The 21,495-nt window shown below is 46.8% G+C and overlaps 2 protein-coding genes across 9 annotated transcripts in view; one reads left to right on the forward strand and one right to left on the reverse strand.

Annotated features, from left to right (window-relative positions):
- LOC117364850 (hydroxycarboxylic acid receptor 1-like) overlaps positions 1-21,495 on the forward strand; it is a 206,749-nt gene that overhangs the window by 99,462 nt on the left and 85,792 nt on the right. For 3 of the 6 annotated variants that reach the window (XM_033954533.1, XM_033954531.1, XM_033954537.1), the window contains exon 3: positions 6,248-6,327. The exons of 2 other annotated variants lie outside the window; for them this stretch is intronic. The gene's annotated coding sequence lies outside the window, so the exon portion shown is untranslated. Of the gene's footprint in view, positions 1-6,247; positions 6,332-21,495 lie in introns of all 6 variants that reach the window. One more of the 6 variants, XM_033954532.1, reaches the window with a different exon arrangement.
- Positions 1-21,495, reverse strand: part of KNTC1 (kinetochore associated 1) — a 262,047-nt gene that overhangs the window by 8,172 nt on the left and 232,380 nt on the right. For all 3 annotated transcript variants that reach the window (XM_033954527.1, XM_033954525.1, XM_033954526.1), the window contains 4 exons: positions 8,654-8,708; positions 7,781-7,844; positions 1,881-2,010; positions 1,262-1,351 (listed from right to left, as the gene is read on the reverse strand). In XM_033954527.1, coding sequence (XP_033810418.1) covers positions 1,262-1,351; positions 1,881-2,010; positions 7,781-7,844; positions 8,654-8,708 — 339 coding nt within the window. The remainder of the gene's footprint in view (positions 1-1,261; positions 1,352-1,880; positions 2,011-7,780; positions 7,845-8,653; positions 8,709-21,495) is intronic.

The raw sequence follows: 21,495 nt of genomic DNA on the forward strand, positions 1-21,495 counted from the left end.
CGGAGGAGAGGAAAGAAACAGCAAATGCATAAGGAGGCCTTGGAAACAGAGTTAAGAGCACAGATGGAACAAGTCCAGAAAAATAAAATTGCCAGATAACAAAGGTAGGAAAATGGTTGTTTTTATATTTTGGACTGTTCAGGAAGAAATGCATTTCTTTCTATTTCTCCTCTGGTGTACTGTGTGCAGTCTGGCATATTAGGGTTTTGTTTGTGTACAATAGTACTTTTAGTTTGTGGGTTTGTATTTGAAAAGGTTGGGGGGGGTTCTGTTTTTTGCATGCCTGACTGAAGCCAGGTGTTCTGGTGGGGATGACAAATGACACTCAAATTTCTACCTCAGTTTATATTCGAGTCAACCTTTTTTTGGGGAAAAAAGTTACCTTGGTTTATATTCAGATCAGTATATATTCGGGTATAAAGGGTAATAGCTCTGTTTTTAAAGTGCAACAGAGGCACCCCAAAACCAGCTCCAGTAGTACACAAGTATTAATGCCCACTGACACCTCCTTTGAAGTTCATGTAAACGTGTGCGTGTACTTCAGTATTTTATAAATGACACATCCCAACTCCGTCCCTGCTTCACCCAAACTATGCACTCAGGAATGTTTATATATGATGCAGATAAGTATGTGCATCTTGATGCTATGTGTTGTGTACCACTATGCAATGTTACAAAAGGCCTTTTCTAGGTACAAAAAATAATGCTTTTAACTGTCTCAGTAAAGACAATTCAAACTTTCCAATTTACAAATCACTCAAGCACCTAGCCATCTACAGTTATGCTTACTGAATAAAACAATTACTAATCAGTAATTCTAACATTCTTTGTCAGGCCTCTGATGGAAAAATCTCATGATTTCCACTACTGGAAATATATTACAATACAGAACAAGAGGCAAATGTGTATGCTTTGGATGCTTTCTGGAATAAGCTATTTTCTAGCCTATATCCCTGAATTAATACAAATTTCAGTGATACTCATCACTCAACTTATCAAAATGTATGCACTGCATTACAGGATAAACACTTGAGAATTGATCTATAACCCTAAGAGGTATTATGGGGATGGGAAGAGTTCAGTCTCTCCCACTGCACCTAAGTCATAGGTTAAATTTGTGCAGACAAAAAAAGGAGCTCTCTTAAATCCAAAGCATACTCTAGGTAAACAATACAGTATATCTTTTTTGAGATGATTAATGAGCAGTAAGTCAACACTGAAAGCTGATTACTAAATAACAAGGTGATTTTATTGGAGTTACCTTGGCTGCAAAGCCTGCTACTTCCCCAGTGTTCATGTAATCAGTTATCTGCTGTAGAACAGTCTCAGCACTGCATGAAGAAATGAAACCCTGGAAAAGTGAAAATGAATTTTAACACATAGCTGAATTAAACAGAAATGTATATCGCAGTATCTTCATATATATTCTGAGCCCAACGTACTGGAGCAAGTAGACATATTTTTCTTTTTTCATTTGGTCTCTCAAAATGATAAAAATCCCTTCAACAATTAAGGGATTACTGCATATTCTAAAACAAGAATATGAGTGTGCCAAAAATATCAAGGAAAAAAAAAATTATCAGCCCATTCTAAAACGAAAATATGCAAGCTTGATCCAGAGTTGGTCTGTAACATGATCAAATTAAGATGTTGTAACATGCACTCGGTTCTATTAACTCTAGTAAAAGTATTTATTTTGGTGTCCGCATTAGTCTATACAGTGCTGAAATAAGAAACTCAGTTCTCTGGCACTTGCCACTTAAGATAAACAAACCATAATATCGTAATCCAGAGGCTATGATGCTTCATTCTCTTATGATCCAATTATGATTCTTTACCAGCAGAAAATAATAATTTACCCGTTAATGTGCTTCAGTTACCTGAATCTGTTGCTGCCTTTTTTCAGAATGGGGAATCAGCAGCAGACATCCTAGTGTGAAAGCCGGCAGGTCTAACTGGGCATACTGTTTTGCAATTCCAACCACATCTAACTCTGGTAAAACAGGACACCTTAAAGAGAAAAATAATATCCAGTAAGAACCTAAGAAGTATCTAGTCTCTAATAAATCATAGTTATGAGTTTACTTATTCCTGCTTCAAGTCACAAAACTAAGGGCTCCTTTTATGAAGCCGCGCTAATTTGCCAGCTGCGCTAGCCGCTACCGCCTCCTCTTGAGCAGGCGGTAGTTTTTTGGCTAGTGCGCGCTAAAAATGTGCTTGCGATAAAGCCGCTAATGCAGCTTCATAAAAGGAGCCCTAAGAATCTTGCACTAGAGGTCTGCACGGGAACGGGGATCGCAGGAATCCCATGGGTCCCGCGGGAATCCCCCCTAACCCACAGGACTCCCACGCGGACCCCCCTCTAGCCAACGGGACTCCCACGGGGATGGAAGGCTTTGGAAGCAGGGTTCGTTTATATAATATAATGAATACGTCAGCCTTAGTAAAAGAGGGGGTTTATAAGTTAATTACCTGAACAGAAAACAAAAAAAGGGTTCCACCAAAGAGATTCCATAAGGAAAACAGCAGCGCAAACACAAAAGAAACTGTGGAATTGATGATCCTGTCAGAAGAAATTGCTGCTTTTTATGGGGACGGGCGGGGATGGAGGTAATTCCTTGCGGGGATGGGTGGGGACGGAGAGGATCCTGACGGGGACGGGTGGGGACGGAGGGGATCCTGATGGGGACGGGTGGGGACAGAGAGGATCCTGGCGGGGACGGGTGGGGACGGAGAGGATCCTGGCGGGGATGGGTGGAATTTCTGTCCCCGTGCAACTATCTATCTTGCACCCTCTTATTTTAATGGTCTAAAACTCTATATGGAAAACATGGAGATAAAGTGTCAGTTTGAATAAAGAAATATTTTATAAGACTGTAGAGAAAAATAAGAATATAAAATGACATCCAGCAGACAAATGTTACAAAACATTCTGTCAGGACTTGTAAAATGAGCAGCACAAATATATGGGGAAATGGAGGGCTTTTTCCTTCTGAGTCAGCTGCTGTTGAGCAGCTGTCTACCAGTGCAACTATCAGTTTTTAGAATATGACACAGCCGATCCTAAAATTTTCAATAAAATAAAGATAGATATTAAGACAATCAAAGGCTAAAAATAAATTCAAGGCAGAACTATATAGGCAGCAGTAGCAGATCAAGATTTAGGTCATACTTTTTCCAATATTGGCTCAAGGCAAGTTACATTCTGGTACAGTAGGTATGTTAAGGATAAGCGTTTAGAAATGTTCAGATTCTCATCTAACTAATCCTGACAGCATTTCCTTATTTATGGGAGAACAAAGGCACTAGTGATGCTCTACAACAGGAAAAGCAAGGCATGTGATTGGAGTTTGGCAGTGCGGGGTGGGTAAGAGAACTTTGGGTGACAACATTTATCCTTTGGACATTAATTCCCTTTTGTTTTTTTCCCCTTCCCCTTTACCACCCTTTTTTATTTATTTTATCTCGATGTATTTTCACTCTTGCCTAGCCCCAGATTCTCCTGTTTCTGTATGACTTTGGGCTAGATTCACTAAGCAAACCTATCGTGTACCGCTTGGTTGGCGCTCAATTTCTGACCCTGGCTCGATTCACTAACCACCCTCCAGACCTCATCTGCACCGTATGCGACCAGCGCATGCAAATGAGTAAAAATGCATGTAAATTTCTTAACGCGTCTATTCATGAAACCATTTCCTCCAAACCGACTGGCCTTTCCGTTCCAAAAAGTTACGACTGCTGAGGATCAGTCGTTTAAATCCTCGCCGGCTATTTCTGCCTAGCAACTGACCCGTGCATGTTAAGAACCCCATCAAAAATATATATATCTACCCCTCCAAAAATCATAAATATATCAAAACTTTTAAATATATGTAAACCTTCATGTACATAAGCGTTAGAAATATATTTTGTTCTTTTTTGGAATGCGAATAGCGAGCGCGGGAGTGAATCTCGTATTTGTAATGCGAATAGCGAGAAAATTGCGGATTAACCCTGTGCTCTCCTTGCGCATTGCACATTTCAAATATCAATTCCAAATAACCAAAAAAACCAAAAATCAAATAAAACTATTTTATGGGTCAGCTATCCTGCCTCCCTTCCTTCCAGCTGAATTGTCGCGTGAATGTCGCATTCGGAGCCCGCTAATGACATCCGCGATTGAACCACACCCCATTTCTACGCAGTGAATTCCTAAATAGCTAGCGCATGCGTTATGAGCTTCAAAACCAACCAGGATACATTGCGCACGTGTTGATCGAGGTTTCAGTGCTAATAGCGGCGTGTTTATGATTGGATCATTTGCATGGACAAGCTGTACTGAATCGTTCGGCTACAATGACTCGGAAATGGATAGGATATGAATAGGATAGATTTTGGGACTTCAGTGAATCCTGCCCTATGTCCAGTCTATACAGTATATATATATATATATATATATATATATATATATATAAAAAACTTTTAAGCTTTTCTTTTTTACCCTTTTAAAATTTTATAGTATTGTAAACCGTCTAGGTCAGTGGTAGGCAATTCCAGTCCTTGAGAACTGGAGTCAGGTCAGGTTTTCAGGATATCCACAATAAATATGCATGAGATAGATTTGCATCGCAAGGAGGCAGTGCATGCAAATCCATCTCATACATATTCATTGTGGATATCCTGAAAACCTGACCTGACTCCGGCTCTCGAGGACTGGAATTGCATACCCCTGATCTAGGTACACGTTGATAAGACAGTATATCAAATTTGGAATAAACTTGGATTCCTTGGACAAGAGGAGCACTTTTAGCAACTACAGAATTAGGACTCAGCCTAAATGCAAAAACTTTCTTTTGAGGGGTTGGGGCAGGAGTTAACCCCACTGTTAATAACAAAGGTTGTAGTGTTCCATCTGTCATCACCTTGGCTGACACTTTACTAGCTTCACACTGAAACAAGAATAGGTTCAAAGTATAGGCATTAATCTACAAGTTCCAACAGGGTATGGGGGTGACAGGACAAAAGTGCGCGAGACTTCAGCGCGCCGACATTGCAGTGCTGACAATTTGGCGCAAGACACCAGCGCGCCACCTAAAAAGTGACTTTTAAAGAGCTCCGACGGGGGGTGCAACCCCCCCCCATTATAGAGAAAACTTAACTTTTTCCTAAAATATCGGGAAAAAGTTAAGTTTACTCTGTAATGGAGGGTTCAAACCCCCCAACCCCCCTCCAATGGCAGCGCAAAGAGTATGAAGCAAACTGGGGGGGGGTTCCCACTCACATCCCGCGTCGGAGCTCTTTAAAAGTCTTTAGGTGCTCTTTAGGTGGCGCGCTGGTGTCTTACGCCCAATTGTCGACGCTGCAATGTCAGCGCGCGAATGACTATGAACCAGGTATGGGTCACTTTCTTTGACACTTAAAAATAAGCTCTTAAACACCTATTCAGCCATTGCACTCCCTGACTAGGAAACAGTTACAGTTATTTTATTTGATATACTGCACTTTTTAACATAAAAGTTAAATCAAAGCGGTTTACAAGAGTAACATCAAGGGCAAAAGTTAAAATTTAATAAAAAAAATAAAACAGACAGTGTAAGGGGACCAAGATAAGGCAACGAACTGAACACAAGTAGGCTAACAGGAGAAGGAAAAGTTTACAAAGCTTGGGAAGTGGAGATCTAAAAATCAATTTCATACAACCCTTAGTTACGCTGTTTCATTCCAATGGAAGAGGCTGGCCTTAGAGATTAAAAATAATTGCTTTTTATTAGGTTTCAAGAGAACTTTAGAATGTGGCTTTTCAATAAGCAATTCTGACTAGAGGTATATAGACCCATTTTAGATACATGGTAGAAATGGATATTGAGACATTCAAGTCAGGGTTTCTGAAGTTTCACCTCTATTTTAGAACAGAAGAAATGGATGTTTATGCCTTGGATGCCTGAGGCATAACATCCATTTTAAAGGGTAAAGGGTTATGGTTTTGATACAACACCTTTCTGTGGGTACAGTCAAAGTGGTTTACATATACTATATACTAGCACTTTTATTTTAGAAAATTAAACGAACAAAAAATTGATGGATTCAAAACTGGCAACATAACTAATTATCTTTGCAACCTTAAAATAAAACTGGTTATTATCCCAACACTATTTTCTTGCCAGTTTGGCATTTGGGGGGCATGACAAAAACCACTGGGGGATTAAGGGGGCAATTCTCTCTCATCCCTTCAGCAGAATGCTACTCAATAGAGCTGTTTTTCAAATAGAGGCTGCAGGAGAGGCGAGGAGAAGGAGCAAAGGTGCTGGCGAGGAGAAGAGGCCCAGGCGCCGGCTGACTGACGTGGCAGTAGGTATAACTCCTAATCTTTTGTCCCCTTCTGAAAAGGGGAATAAATGCCTAGTTCTTGTCCTATCTAAGGCTCACCCAGACTATGCCCCCCTTACCATTTGCATGCACTTGGGTTTGATACAAGTATCTCCCAACGGCATGTAAAATGGGCACAGACATTTATGCAAGATAAATGTTTAAGTGTTGGTTTACGCATTTATCAAATGTGAATATGGCTTGTAAAAATGAAGCCTAGAGTTCACTTAGAAGCCTACAGTCACTGTTGTGACCGTGAGATGTATTTATTTATTTATATGTTGAAAAAGGTGATTATTTTTTGAGAGTTGCAAAAATGAAGGCCATGATGTTTTAGGTGTATACTGGCTGTAGGGAGGGACTGATATTTAAGGTGTTTTAATAATATACTGAGAGCTCCTTTTATCAAATCGCGCTAGTGGGGTTAGTGTGTTGTACATTTCATCACGCGCTAACCCCTGCGGCTGGCTAAAAAACTAACGCCTGCTCAATGCAGGCATTAGCGGCTAGCGCAGCAGGTGGTTTAACGCACGGTATTACGTGCGTCAAACCCCTACCGCAGCTTGATAAAAGGACCCCTGAGACTTCTGCTCTTGAGGATCTTTTAGGAGAGGGATTCTGGGTGCATTGCTTCTTAATTCATTAGGGTCCTATTATAATATTTTATCTTAATGGATATTATTGTGTGCCTTTAGATAAAGAAATCATTATTTATCTCATGTTTTTCTAGCTAGAGATTTCAAAGTGTGGCTGCCTTAGATGTGTTTTTATTCAAAATGTTTAGATACCGTATTTGTTTGCTGTGGGGTCAAAGAGGCTCCTGCCCAGTTAAATCACACTGAGCAAGCTGGGAGCAAATATTCAGTCGACAGTGCTGCTGAATATCCACTTTGACCATTATGGCATTCTCTGGCCAAACTATCCACAAGTCCTCACTGAATTAGAAACAGCCTACGCTTGTTTTGTTATTAAGCACTAAGGTTGGTGATCTGAGCACTTTAAATTCACAACTTTGTATTCTGTTTAAGTTTTACATTTCTAATTCAGTGAGGACTTATGGATAGTTTGAAGTATAGGCAATTGACACAAGCTTTGAAATGATGTTAGACTCTTTATTATAGTGATAGATTCTCTTGTTAATATCACGGTGGTCTGGGGCCAGAGTTAGAGTTGAATGGGCACTGATGCATGTGTACCAAACCAAGTAAGTTGGAGCACAGTTCTAAATTAGCCTGGTTAGCTATTCCAGCAGGTAAGGCACTGAATATCAGCTGTACCTGGATGCTTCTAAAGACCTGGTTATTCAGTGCCAGTGCTTGGAAATGGCCCAACACTGATTATCTGGGTCTAATTTAGATAATTTAGTCAGTGGGGTTTTTTTTAAGTGATGACCATGCTGGCTGAACAGTGATCCCCTACATAAAAATCCTCTTACTTCAGCAGAGCAACAAAACAATTATAGCATTCCTCCATCTGCTTCAGATTCAGTGGACAAGAAGCTGAAAGGCAAATAAAAGAAGGAGGTATTTACTGAAAAGAAAAAGAAAATGTGCTAAACAGTTAGAAACAGAAACATGATAATAATAATAATAATAACAACTTTATTTTGTATACCGCCATACCCAGAGAGTTCTAGGCAGTTCACAGCAATTAAATTAAGATTACAGACATAGTAAAACATTGGAGTTAACAATTTTAGGAATATACAGGTCATTGTAGTTGACAGGAGTATGCAAGAAAGTACAGTAGGGAGTCAAAAATTTTTTTTACAGGAATGTACGGTCATTGAGTTAAGTTGGTTTGGTGGGTACAATAAGAGGGGAAGATGGAGGTTCTCGTGATGGGAGATAAAGGTCAAATGGCCCATCCAGTCTGCCCATCCACAGTAACCATTATCTCTTTCTCTCTCTGAGAGATCCCACGTGCCTATCCCAGACCTTCTTGAATTCAGTCTCTGTCTCCACCACTTCTTCCAGGAGACTGTTCCACACATCTTCCACCCTTTCTATATTTCCTTAGATTACTCCTGAGCCTATCACCTCTTAACTTCACCCTATGCCCTCTCATTCTAGAGCTTCCTTTCAAATGAAAGAGACTCAACTCATGCACATTTACGCCACGCAAATATTTAAACATCTCTATCATATCTCCCTTCTCCTGCCTTTCCTCCAAAGTATACAGATTGAGATCTTTAAGTCTGTCCCTATATGCCTTATGACAAAGACCAAACACTATTTTAGTAGCCTTCCTCTGGACCCACTCCATCCTATTTATATCTTTTTGAAGTTATCAAATAAAGCCTTCTTACCTGAAAGGAGTGGTGTTAGAATTACACTTCGCCAGGCTCGGCTAAAGTTAGGGATCTGATGAAAGTAAATGCATTTAAGTTACAATTTCCTGTATTTAACAGGCCAACAAAAACTGGAGCATATTATAAATGGAAACTTTATTTTAAGAACCTAACAATATTCAGAATGTATACTTCAATGTGATCCAAGTCATATTTCTTTTGTACATTTTTCTGACCTAACTTTTCAAACATCTTTTCATATTTTGCTTATGGTAAAAATTTTCAATACATTTTTACCCCAAATTTACTATAATATTCTGAAATATTTCTACGTTACCATCAAAAATTACATTCATAAATTGGCCTGGTGGCTCTTTGGTATAGCTACACAATCCTAATTCCAACTCTGATTCAGGTCTGCTGGACATGCTGTGAACTAGATACAACAATAAGGAGGAAATAGTAAAAAAGGTTCACAAAGGGGGCGCTCAGGATCAAAACTGTGCACACCACGCAAACCGCGTGAAAACTAACGAGATAATCTCAAATTTTAAGGGTGCTCTCAGTGTGACCAAGCAGCAACAGGAGACAAGCTCCGACACTTCGTGACTCAGGTAGAGGTAATATACCCCCACCCGCACACCATCACTGAGCACCCAGGGTGTGCAATAAATCAAGGTGAAAACGTTCACAAATCAAAAACGAGTGAATCAACTAAAGCGAGTAACAGGTGAGACCTGAGTGACCCCTAAATGAACCCTACCAGCCAAAACTCCAGCAAAAAATCAAAAATCAGAAAAACGATAACTTAACTGAAGAATGAAGAAGAAACTCATCACTAAAACACAAAATTAAAACGCGTCCGGATAACAGGTTCAACCGAGCTGGTTTCAGGGAAGAACCCTTCTTCAGGAACCCAGGAACCCGACGAAGAAAAATGAGGGAGGCTGGAGGGCGGGCTGTGGCAGTAGTTTTTGGAGTGTGTGTTGTGTTTATCTGGACATGCTGTGAAGGCACATTTCAGTACCATGTGGGAGTAGGAGGAATTGGAGTACAACATGGTTACTGCTCTAAGGGTGATGCTTAGTGATCAGATTCAGGACTCAAAATTGCAGTTTTGAAGAGCTTTGTTGTATGGCCTCTAATCCAAAATACAAAGATACTTACTTGGAGCAGGTGTTCTCTGAGGTCAGCATGTGAGTAATGTCATCCACAGAACCCTGTACAGATACTACTAAGTGCATTGTCACTTTAAATCTTTAGGCAGGACCCATACCTATCATAGAATGCATTGAACTGATGTATATTTGAACATTTCTAAAATAAAAAGATATGGCAGTTCCAAGCTTGCAGTGTCAAAAGACAAAATGTTGAATGGATTTTCTAAAAGCTCTGGTCTAATGTAAGTTGAGCGCTAAAGCTCTTTTGAAAACCAAGGTGCGTTAGGTACATTCACCTAGACTATTACATTCCCTGAAGGAAAGATTAGGCTCTTATCTTGCTAATCTTCTTTATTGTAACCAGGACTGATAGGGCCAGATTCACTAAATTTACTGATCCTTTAACAATTGTCACTAAACCGGTTTGACCAGTTTAGCAATGAATCAGATCGGAATCCCTGATGCACAATACTGCCCACCACGTGTTTTCCGATCTGATTCTACTCATGCAAATTAGTAAAACCCCATGCAAAATAGCCAAGTGACTGATGCACAAACATCACTTGGCTTTTTAGCATCGGATTTTACCGATCCTAAAACCCGATTGGCATTTTTTATTGGGGGGGTGCACAGGGAGGGTGCACATCTGTGCTTATAAAACAACCTCCCCAAACAGAAGCCCTAACAGTAGTGACAGGAGGCTGCTTTGCTTGTCACTGCTATTAAGGCTGTGCGCATGTCTCAGTTGCTCACTGAGCGATTGAATCGGTCGGGTTTGCATGCAAATTTGATAGTACATCGATCGCTGTTGGGAGAATCAGACAACAGCGACCAAGTTGCTATCTTGAACAGAGGCCAGGGCCCAGGAGGGGGCTAGAAAACCCAGAGGAAAAGCGGGGATGTGGGGTGGCGGGAATGTGGGGAAGCTGAAAGCTATGAGGGTAAAGGCTGAGGGCAAAGCAGAAGCACAGGGAACAGGAGAGGCGGCCCAGGTAAATGCAGAGGTGGAGGAAAAACGACGGGACCTGCGGTGCTTATACGCAAATGCAAGAAGCCTCATGGCCAAGATGGGTGAACTAGAGGTCGTGGCCAAGGGGGAAGACCTGGATCTAATTGGAATTACAGAAACATGGTGGACAGAGGAGAATCAATGGGATGTGGCGCTGCCGGGGTACAAGCTCCACAGGAGGGACAGGACCCACAAGAAGGGGGGAGGCATAGCACTATATATAAAGGACTCTATCTACTCGGTCGGGATGGATATGGCAACGAAGGCAGAGGGGCTGGAATCGCTATGGGTCAAATTGCCGGGAAACAAGGGTGCAGGCATAAAACTGGGGCTGTACTATCGCCCACCTGGTACGCCGGAAGGAGTCGGACACGACTTGGAAGCTGAACTGAGACAGGAGTGCAGGACTGGAAGTGTAACAGTGATGGGGGACTTCAACTACCCGGGGATAGACTGGAGTACGGGTCACTCCAACTGCACTAGGGAAACAGGATTTGTAGAAGCTGTGAGGGACTGCTTCATGGAGCAACTGGTCAGGGAACCGACGCGAGGGAGTGCTACTCTTGACCTCATCCTGAACGGATTAGGGGGGCCTGCAAGTGGGGTAGAAGTGGGAGGACCACTAGGCAACAGTGACCACAATGCGATCAGATTCACATTAGAAAGGGGGACACCCATAGTAAGGAGGACCGCAACAACTGCGCTCAACTTCAGGAAAGGGAACTATGTTGCTATGAGGGAAATGGTGGGGAGGAGGCTCAGAAACATCTTTAGGATGGAGACTGTAGGAAGCGCCTGGACCCTATTCAGGGACACCCTGCAGGAAGCACAGAGAATATACGTCCCCAGTTTCAGGAAAGGCTGTAAGAACAAGCGGTCAAAGGACCCGGTTTGGATCTCAATAGAAGTAAAGAGGGCAATAAATAACAAAAAAGTATCCTTCCGGAGATGGAAAAAGGACCCAACGGAGGAAAATCACCAGGCGCACAGGAAATGCCAAAAGGAATGCCACCGAGAGGTTAGAAAAGCAAAAGGGAAATATGAAGAGGGGCTGGCCAGGGAGGCAAAAAACTTCAAGGCATTCTTCAGTTACGTAAAGGGGAAGCGATCAGCGAGAGAGGAGGTGGGGCCGTTGGACGATGGGGATAGGAAGGGAGTGATTAAGGAGGATAAAGAGGTAGCTGAGAGGTTGAACACGTTCTTCTCGTCGGTCTTCACGAGAGAAGACACATCTAATATACCGGACTCAGAGGAGCTCATGAGTGGGGAACAGGCTGAAAAATTGGAGCACATAGAGGTAAGTAAGGAGGATGTCCTCAAACAGATAGACAGGTTAAAATGTGGCAAATCACCGGGTCCGGACGGGATCCACCCAAGGGTTCTGAAGGAACTAAGACAAGAAATAGCGAGCACAATCCAGCATGTTTGCAACCTATCCTTGAAAACTGGAGAGGTACCAGAGGACTGGAAATTGGCGAATGTCACACCTATCTTCAAGAAGGGATCGAGGGGTGACCCCGGGAACTACAGGCTGGTGAGCCTGACTTCAATTATAGGGAAGATGGTGGAAGCTATGATCAAGGACGGCATTTGCGAGCACATCGAGAGAAATGGCCTACTGAGAACAAGCCAGCACGGATTCTGTAAGGGAAGGTCGTGCTTAACGAACCTTCTGTACTTCTTTGAGGGAATAAGCAGTCGGGTGGACAATGGGGAACCCATCGACATCATTTACCTCGATTTTCAAAAGACTTTCGACAAGGTGCCACATGAAAGGCTGCTTAGGAAGCTGTGGAACCACGGGGTGGGAAGGGATGTGCACAGATGGATCGAGCACTGGTTGTCGGGTAGACTGCAGAGGGTCGGAGTAAAGGGCCAATATTCTGACTGGCGGGGAGTCACGAGCGGTGTGCCACAAGGATCGGTGCTGGGGCCGTTACTCTTCAACATATTTATCAATGACCTGGAAAAGGAGGCAAAGTGCGAGGTTATAAAATTTGCAGACGATACCAAACTGTGCGGCAGAGTTAGCTCCAGGGAGGAGTGTGAGGACCTGCAAAAGGATCTAGACAAGCTGGAAGACTGGGCAAACAAATGGCAAATGCGCTTTAATGTGGAAAAATGCAAGGTCATGCATATAGGGAAAAAGAACCTATTGTTCAACTACAAATTGGGGGGGGGCATTGTTGGGAGACAGCAGTCTTGAGAGAGACTTGGGTGTGCTGGTGGATGCATCACTTAAGCCATCTGCACAGTGCGCAACAGCCTCGAAAAAAGCCAACAGGATGCTGGGCATCATAAAGAGGGGCATAACAACCAGGACGCGGGAAGTCATCATGCCATTGTATCGAGCGATGGTGCGTCCACATCTGGAATACTGCGTTCAATATTGGTCGCCGTACCTCAAGAAGGACATGGCGGTACTTGAGAGAGTCCAAAGGAGAGCAACGAAACTGGTAAGAGGGCTGGAACACTGCCCATACGCCGAGAGGTTGGATAGGCTGGGGCTCTTCTCTCTGGAAAAAAGGAGGCTCAGGGGTGATATGATAGAGACCTTCAAGATCATGAGGGGCATAGAGAGGGTGGATAGGGACAGATTCTTCAGGCTGAAGGGGACAACAGGTACGAGGGGGCATTCGGAGAAACTGAAGGGAGATAGGTTCAAAACAAATGCAAGGAAGTTTTTTTTCACCCAAAGGGTCATGGACACTTGGAATGCGCTACCGGAGGAAGTGATCAGGCAGAGTACGGTACAAGGATTCAAACAGAGACTGGACGGATTCCTGAGGGATAAAGGGATCGTGGGATACTGAGAAAGCTAACCAGAAAATAAGTAATAGAAACCCAACCAGATCGTGCATGTGCAAGACCGGAGGGTTAGGACTTAGATGGGAAGATAGGACTCAATAGGAAACCAAGGTGGCAAGGGGGCCCCTTCTGGTGATTTAAACAGGTCGTGACCTGTTTGGGCCGCCGCGGGAGCGGACTGCTGGGCAGGATGGACCTATGGTCTGACCCAGCAGAGGCACTGCTTATGTTCTTATGTGAATCTAGCTCTGTTAGTCTTGACCATTGGGTTTTATGCATTTTTCAAGATTTTTCAGCTGCATTGATGGAACAATGCAGGAAATTTACACCTATTTGTAGTAAGCTTCATGTTAATATACCTGGCCATACAAAAAGTGCAATGGAAGCAGTTTGCCACTCTGGTTTCTGCACAGGACTTTTTGAATACGCTGGACGCTCCTAAATGATCTTTGGTAGTTCTACACAGCTTTTAGTATTTTGTGGTTTCTACCCTTGTTTTGAGTCTCACTAAGCTTTTTATTTCTTTTCTTGTTAACGAATTATTCTGTTGTTTTGTTGATGGGATTACATCAGGGAGTTGCAGACATTTATTTGTGCCCTTCGTGTGTCTCTCTAATTTTTAGACACTTTGCACCTTAATATTTCCTGGGAGAGTGAGGAACTACTGCCAAATTGCAAGATTCTTATTTGCACAGTACGTACTAGGGTGGGAGAATTGAGGGTGGGGTATGAATTCCTTAGAATTCCTTCTCAATTTTGTAATTACTTCTTTTTATCTGCAGTACAATTCTCACTGACTGTTGCCTGTCTTACACATAGGTATTAATCACTTGTTGGGGCCTTGTGCGAAATGCTTTGTGAGATTTCGCACTTAGGGGGAGGCTCGGCTTCCAGGGTGTTTCACACACTCTCTTCTTTTGATTTCTACTTTCGCTGTTTGGCCTCCCCATAGTGGGCTCTTCTCTTAGGCTGATCTGGAATGTTGGGGGAATAACTTCCCCTGTCAAGTGCACACTAGAATGGGATTCACTAACCTGCCCGATCGGGCCCGATCCGGTCAGGTCCGATGAATTCAGGAACGAAAAATATGCAGATGGGGGGGCGATCGGAGGAATGCCCCATCTGCCTGCACGGATTGCTCTATAGCGATCCCCGTGCATGCGCAGATCATCTGTATATGGTCTGCGCATGTCCATCTGAGACGCAATCTTTTTTTTAACTTGAAAACTTTTTTTTGTTAGTTTTCAGCCCTGCAAGCCCGTGGTTTTAACCCGCTTTAAACCCGCAGGTTAAAACCATGGGCTCACTGGAGAAGGGCAGGAGAACGGCGAAGCGGCAGGAGAGCTTCAGGGAAGGGCAGGAGAATGGCGGTGCGGCAGGAGAGCTTCAGGGAAGGGCAGGAGAACAGCGATGCGGCAGGAGAGATTTGGGGAAGATCGAGACAGAGCAGGGCAGCATTCGGGGCAAGCAGGCAGGAGAGATTGCAGGGCAGAGAGCAGGGCTTCCAGTCGGAAAGACGTTTTCGACTGGTCCCCAGCAGTCGCTTCTTCAGGTGATCGGCCAGCCCAGTCGGATCGGAAATTTGGTGTTGTGAATCGCATCCTTCATGCGTTTCACCTCATATGCATGCATGGATTCGAAGCGGATCGCAGGAGAGGTAAGTGAATCAGGCTGGATGGAAATTTGATAATAAAGGGGTCGCAAACCGATCGATACACGATCTGTTTGCTTTGTGAATCTAGCCCTAAGATTCTTACAGCACTTAATTGATACAAAGCTGATATTGCTTGCCTGTATTTTGTTAATGTGGCTAGATACTGGAGCTCCCACCATTCAACTCTGGAAGACTCAACTGCTACACTTGGTAGCTTGGGAATGGAGAAATATAACAGACTTCTCATCTGTACATGGAGTTTGCTTCCAGACATCCTGGGAGCCCTTTTGGAATACTCTAACCCAGCTTGCGTGCAGTAGAATCCTTAACTGTTGATGCTTTTTGTTACCTGCAAATGTATCCGGTTATTTGTGTCTCTACGGCTAAGTGGGATGGTATTTTGGGATTGGAACTCTGGGGGGTAGGGGGTAATGGTCAAAATTTGTCTTTATATCAAACTATTGAGCTCTGAAATGGAAGAATGTAACTATCATTACCTTATTTTGTTTCAGCTAAATAAAAATTATTTGAACATAAAACCTTTTGAAAGTATGGAGTGAGTACCATGGAGCTGCTCTATAAATTTTTCAGGGGAAACTACTCTGGACTCTGCCTAGGAGGATGCTATGCTCCTAGTGGAATGTGCTTTTAAGGATACCGGAGGTATAAGCCAATATAAGCTGTTATCCCAGGACAAGCAGGCATGATATTCTCACATGTGGGTGACGTCATCTACGGAGCCCCAACGCGGACAGCTTTTCAAGCAAACTTGCTAGAAGTTTCAAGTTTGCACACTGCACCACGCATGTGTCTGCTTCCTCGCCCACTAGAGGGCGCGTTCCACCTCGTGGTCCTCAGTTCATTTTTTTCCGCGGAGCCAGTAAGCCCTGTGGATTGTGAGCTCCTAATCTTTTTTGTGTCGCTGCTTCCTGACACCGCGTCTGATTATTTCGGTCGCTGTGCTTTTCGATTTTCTGTGTCGTTTTTATTCTGTTCTTTTCTTTTCAAAAAAAAAAAAAAAAATATATTTTTCTTCTCGTTGGGCTCCGGGGGCTCCCGGCAGCCGTGGCCGCGGGACGTCGATCGTTCCCGGCCAGTTTCGTCGTTGATGTCCCGTCCTGTAACGGGTTTCAAAAAGTGCAGCCGGTGCGAGAGGCTGCTCTCTATTACAGACCCCCACCGGTGGTGCATCATTTGTCTGGGCCCGGAACACCCTACCACCTCGTGCGATCGCTGTTCCACCTTTCAGCCCAGGGCTCTCCGTCGCAGGAGGGCCAGAATGGCAGAGTTGTTTACGGCGGACCCCGTGGTGAAGGCCTCGACGTCGGCCTCGGCTTCGGCCCCGGCCTCGACGACCTCGGGGCCCTCGGCCTCTCCTCGCCCTTCGACTTCCAAGTCGACCTCGGGAACGAAGACTACCTCGGGTAAGTCCTCCCTTCCATCCCCTACAGGGTCTGCAAAGAAGCCGTCCTCTGCTTCGACCAAGGCGGGTGGGTCGTCCTCGGCCCCGCCTCGGGCCCCGCCCGTGCAAGCCCCGAGGGAACACTCGAGACCGAGGTCGCCCTCCAGGGAGCATGCCCCGGATTCGGACCTCCCGACTTTCGTCGGGATCCCGGCTTTCCAGGAGCTCCTCAGAGCGCTCATATCAACGGAGCTGTCGGGGGCCCTGGAACAGCTGCAACGGGCTTCGACCCCGGCGGCTGTTGCCTCGGTGGCCTCGGCCTCGGCGACCTCGGCCTCGGGTGCCGGGGCTCCCTCGACCTCGGAGACCGGGGCTCCTCCGACCTCGGTCTCGGCTGTCGAGGCTCCGCCCGCCTCGGCCTCGGCTTCGGTCTTACCATCGACCGCGGGGGATCAGCCGGAGCGTAGCGTGCGGCCCCGGGACAAGATGCGTCGGGTCCGCCGCATTTCCTCGTCGTCGTCCTCGAGGTCCTCCCGGGGGTCTTCGCCCTCGCCTCGGACTCGGTCGAGGCGCCGGCCGAGTAAGCCGAAGCGCTCACGGGGTTCGCCTCGAGGGCGCGGTCGGTCTTCCCCGATCGGGGGCGAGGCGTTGCGGGTGTCGGAGTTGCGCATTGACAATCCGAAGCTTCTCCGCTCCCCGGCGCGTCGGGTGTCCAGTTCTTCCTCGCCGAGGAAACGGGAGGGGGCTCTCGTCCCCCGGACCCCGGGGTCCTCGCCCCGGGCCTCGTCGAGGCGGACTCATTCTCCTACCCCCTCGAGGCCTGTGGAGAGGACATCGTGGGGCTCGGGGTCAGGGAGAGATCCCTTGTATTATTCGCACGAGGCCTCTCCGGTTTCCTCGGCGAAAAAGTCGAGATCTCCTTCCCCGCCTGCTAAACCGTCCTCATTTTCGGTTTTTGTGCAGGACATGGCCAAGGCCCTCGGGTTGGACCTCTCGGTCGGATCCCAATATTCTAAGGAGTTCCTTGAGGAGCAGGACCTTCCAACTCCACCTAGGGAGGCTCCTCGGCTCCCATACAATAAGGTCCTCCTGCAGACTTGGTTAAAAAATTTGTCAAACCCTCTTACGGTCACGTCAGTCCCGTCCAAGATGGAAGGCAAATACAGGACGGTGCCGGCTAAAGGGTTCGACAAGGCGCAGCTCTCCCACCAGTCTTTGCTGGTGGAATCTGCCCTTAAGAAGTCTCAGCCTTCCAGGGTTTCTGCGGCGGTTCCACCTGGTAGGGAGGGCCGAACCCTGGACAAGTTTGGCCGTCGCCTTTATTCCAATTCCCTGATGGCCACCAGGGTGCTAAATTATGCCTTCACTTTTTCCTCCTATCTTCGGGGTATGGTGAAGGACCTCCCTCAGTTTCGTGACTCCCTACCGGACTCCCAGAAGGCAGGTTTTGATACATTCATGTCCAACCTGTCTCAACTGCGGTTGTACCTGTTTCACGCCTTGTACGACGCTTTTGAGCTGGTTTCGAGGGTGTCGGCCTTCGCGGTGGCCATGCGCCGTCTGGCCTGGCTTCGCACCCTCGACATGGACCCAAACCTGCAGGATCGCCTTGCAGATTTGCCTTGTGTGGGGTCCGAACTGTTTGACGAGTCATTAGAGGCGGCGACCAAGCGGTTGTCTGAGCAGGAGCGCTCGTTAGCCTCCTTGGTCCGGCCCAAGCCTAGACCCCCGCAGCAGAAACCCTTCCGCCCTCCCCCGAGGCGGTACCCCCAAAAATCTACTCCCGCCTTTTCCAGACCGCCACCTAGACGCCAGGCTCAGAGGGGCAGAGGGGGACAAACGCAAGCCCCGGCGCAGGGCCCTTCCAAGCCCGCGCCTTCTTTTTGACGGGCTGAGCGGATGGGGCAGGTTCCCCTCCGCGACCGCTCAGAATTCCCTGCCTATAGGGGGGCGTCTTCGGTCCTTTTACCCAGCCTGGACCGAAATTACATCAGACGCCTGGGTGCTCCGGACCGTCTCCGAGGGCTACTCTCTCAATTTCTTGTCTGTGCCACCGGATATGCCTCCGGGACCTTCCACTTTCAATCGGAGCCAGCTTCCCATCCTGCTGGCCGAGGCCCGGGCCCTGTTGAAGCTTCGGGCGGTCGAACCGGTTCCCGCAGATCAGCGGGGGACCGGGTTTTACTCCCGCTACTTTCTGGTCCCGAAAAAGACCGGGGACCTACGCCCTATACTGGACCTCAGGAAGCTCAACAAATTCCTGGTCCGGGAGAAGTTTCGAATGCTGTCTCTCCCGGTTCTATACCCTCTCTTGGAGGAAGGGGACTGGATGTGCTCCCTCGATCTGAAGGAGGCATATACTCATGTTCCGGTGCATCCTGCCTTCCGGAAGTTCTTGAGGTTCCAGGTGGGGGACTTGCACCTTCAGTACAGGGTCCTGCCTTTTGGCCTAGCTTCGTCCCCTCGAGTCTTCACGAAGTGCATGGTCGTGGTCGCGGCGGCCCTGAGAAATCGGGGCCCTCAGGTTTTCCCCTACCTGGACGATTGGCTGATCAAAAGCACGACCAGGGAGGGGGTTATCTCAGCGACCCGACAGTCTATCGCCTTCCTTCAGCGACTGGGGTTCGAGGTGAATTTCCCCAAGTCGCAGTTACAGCCGGCCCAGTCTCTTCAATTTATAGGCGCAGTGCTGGACACTGTGCGCCGACGTGCGTACCTCCCGCAGCCTCGCTTGGCGGCCTTGGTTCGGCTGGGGCGGTGGGTCTCGCAGCTGCAGGTGGTATCGGCCCAGCGCATGATGATGCTTCTGGGCCACATGGCATCGACGGTCCACGTCACCCCATTTGCCAGACTGCACCTGAGAATCTCTCAGTGGACCCTGGCCTCCCAGTGGCGTCAGGATTGCGATCCGGTGTCCCGTCTCATTACGGTCACTCCTTCTTTGAAACGGTCGCTCCGTTGGTGGACCGACTGTTCCAATCTTTCCGGGGGGTTGCTGTTTCTGGCCCCGCCCTTTCGCAAGGTCCTGACCACGGACTCTTCGGAGTATGCGTGGGGGGCCCATCTAGATGGGCTGCGGACCCAGGGTCTGTGGTCGTCGGAGGACCGTCGATGTCACATCAATGTGCTGGAACTTCGAGCCATTTACATGGCGGTTCGTGCGTTCGACCACCTTCTTCGCGATCAGGTAGTCCTAGTTCGCACGGACAACCAGGTAGCGATGTACTATGTCAACAAGCAAGGTGGGACGGGCTCTTGGCCCCTCTGCAGGGAGGCGCTTCGCCTTTGGGAGTGGGCAATCTCCCGAAACATCTTCCTACAGGCGGTCTATATTCAGGGAGACCAAAACTGCTTGGCAGACAAGCTCAGTCGGCTTCTTCAGCCGCACGAGTGGTCTCTCCACTCCAGAGTCCTGCGCGAGGTCTTCGACCGCTGGGGGACTCCGCAAGTGGACCTGTTTGCCTCCTCGGAGACTCGCAAACTGCCCCTATATTGTTCGAGGATGTACTCCCCGGACCGTCTGGAGGCGGATGCCTTCCTTCTGGACTGGGAGGGGAGGTTCCTGTATGCGTTTCCTCCTTTTCCCTTGATCATGAGAACGTTGGTACGTCTCAAGTCATCCACGGCCACGATGATTCTCATTGCGCCTCGGTGGCCTCGTCAGCATTGGTTCTCCCTGCTTCTTCAACTAAGTGTCAGGGAACCTCTGCTTCTGCCTGTGTTTCCCTCTCTGCTATCTCAGAGTCAGGGTTCGCTGTTGCATCCCAATCTTCAGTCCTTGCACCTGACTGCTTGGTTCCTTTCCCCTTCACTTCAATCCAGGTTTCTCAGTCAGTGAGGGAGGTTTTGGAAGCCTCACGCAAGGTCTCGACCAGGCTTTGTTATTCACAGAAGTGGACCAGATTTTCATCTTGGTGTTCCTCGCGTCATCTGAATCCTGATTCTGTCCCGGTGGCTTCGGTTTTAGACTACTTGTTACATTTGTCTAAATCAGGCCTGAAGACGACATCTGTCCGGGTACATCTCAGTGCCATTTCAGCTTTTCACCGGCACTTAGATGGTCGTGCTCTTTCGCTTCACCCTATGGTGCAACGGTTCATGAAGCGGCTAATCAATGTTTGTCCCCCTCTGAAGCCTCCTCCTGTTGTTTGGGATTTGAATGTTGTCCTGGCTCACCTGATGAAACCTCCCTTTGAGCCTATGGACGTATCCCTTCTCAAATTCCTTACTTGGAAGGTGGTTTTTCTGATTGCTCTCACATCGGCTCGAAGAGTTAGTGAGTTTCAAGCTTTGGTTGCGGATCCACCTTTCACGGTGTTCCATCATGACAAGGTGGTTTTGCGCACACATCCGAAATTTTTGCCAAAGATTGTATCGGATTTCCACTTGAATCAGTCCGTTGTCCTTCCTGTGTTTTTTCCTAAGCCCCACTCCCATCCTGGCGAGACGGCGCTCCATTCTCTTGACTGTAAGAGGGCGTTGGCATTTTATCTCCAACGTACCAAGTCTCATCGGAAGGTTCCTCAATTGTTTTTGTCCTTTGATCCTAATCGTCTAGGACATCCGGTTTCCAAGCGCACCTTGTCCAACTGGTTGGCTGCTTGCATTTCTTTTTGCTACGCTCAGGCTGGTCTCCCGCTCTCGGGGCGTGTCACGGGGCATAAGGTCCGAGCGATGGCAGCTTCGGTTGCTTTCCTCCGATCTACTCCCATGGAGGACATTTGTAAAGCTGCCACTTGGTCTTCGGTTCATACGTTCACCTCCCACTATTGCCTGGACACTTTGTCCAGAAGCGATGGCCGGTTTGGCCAGTCGGTGTTACGTAAT

Source organism: Geotrypetes seraphini, chromosome 8 (assembly GCF_902459505.1).
Source record: "Geotrypetes seraphini chromosome 8, aGeoSer1.1, whole genome shotgun sequence".
NCBI classification, from domain to species: Eukaryota; Metazoa; Chordata; class Amphibia; order Gymnophiona; family Dermophiidae; genus Geotrypetes; species Geotrypetes seraphini.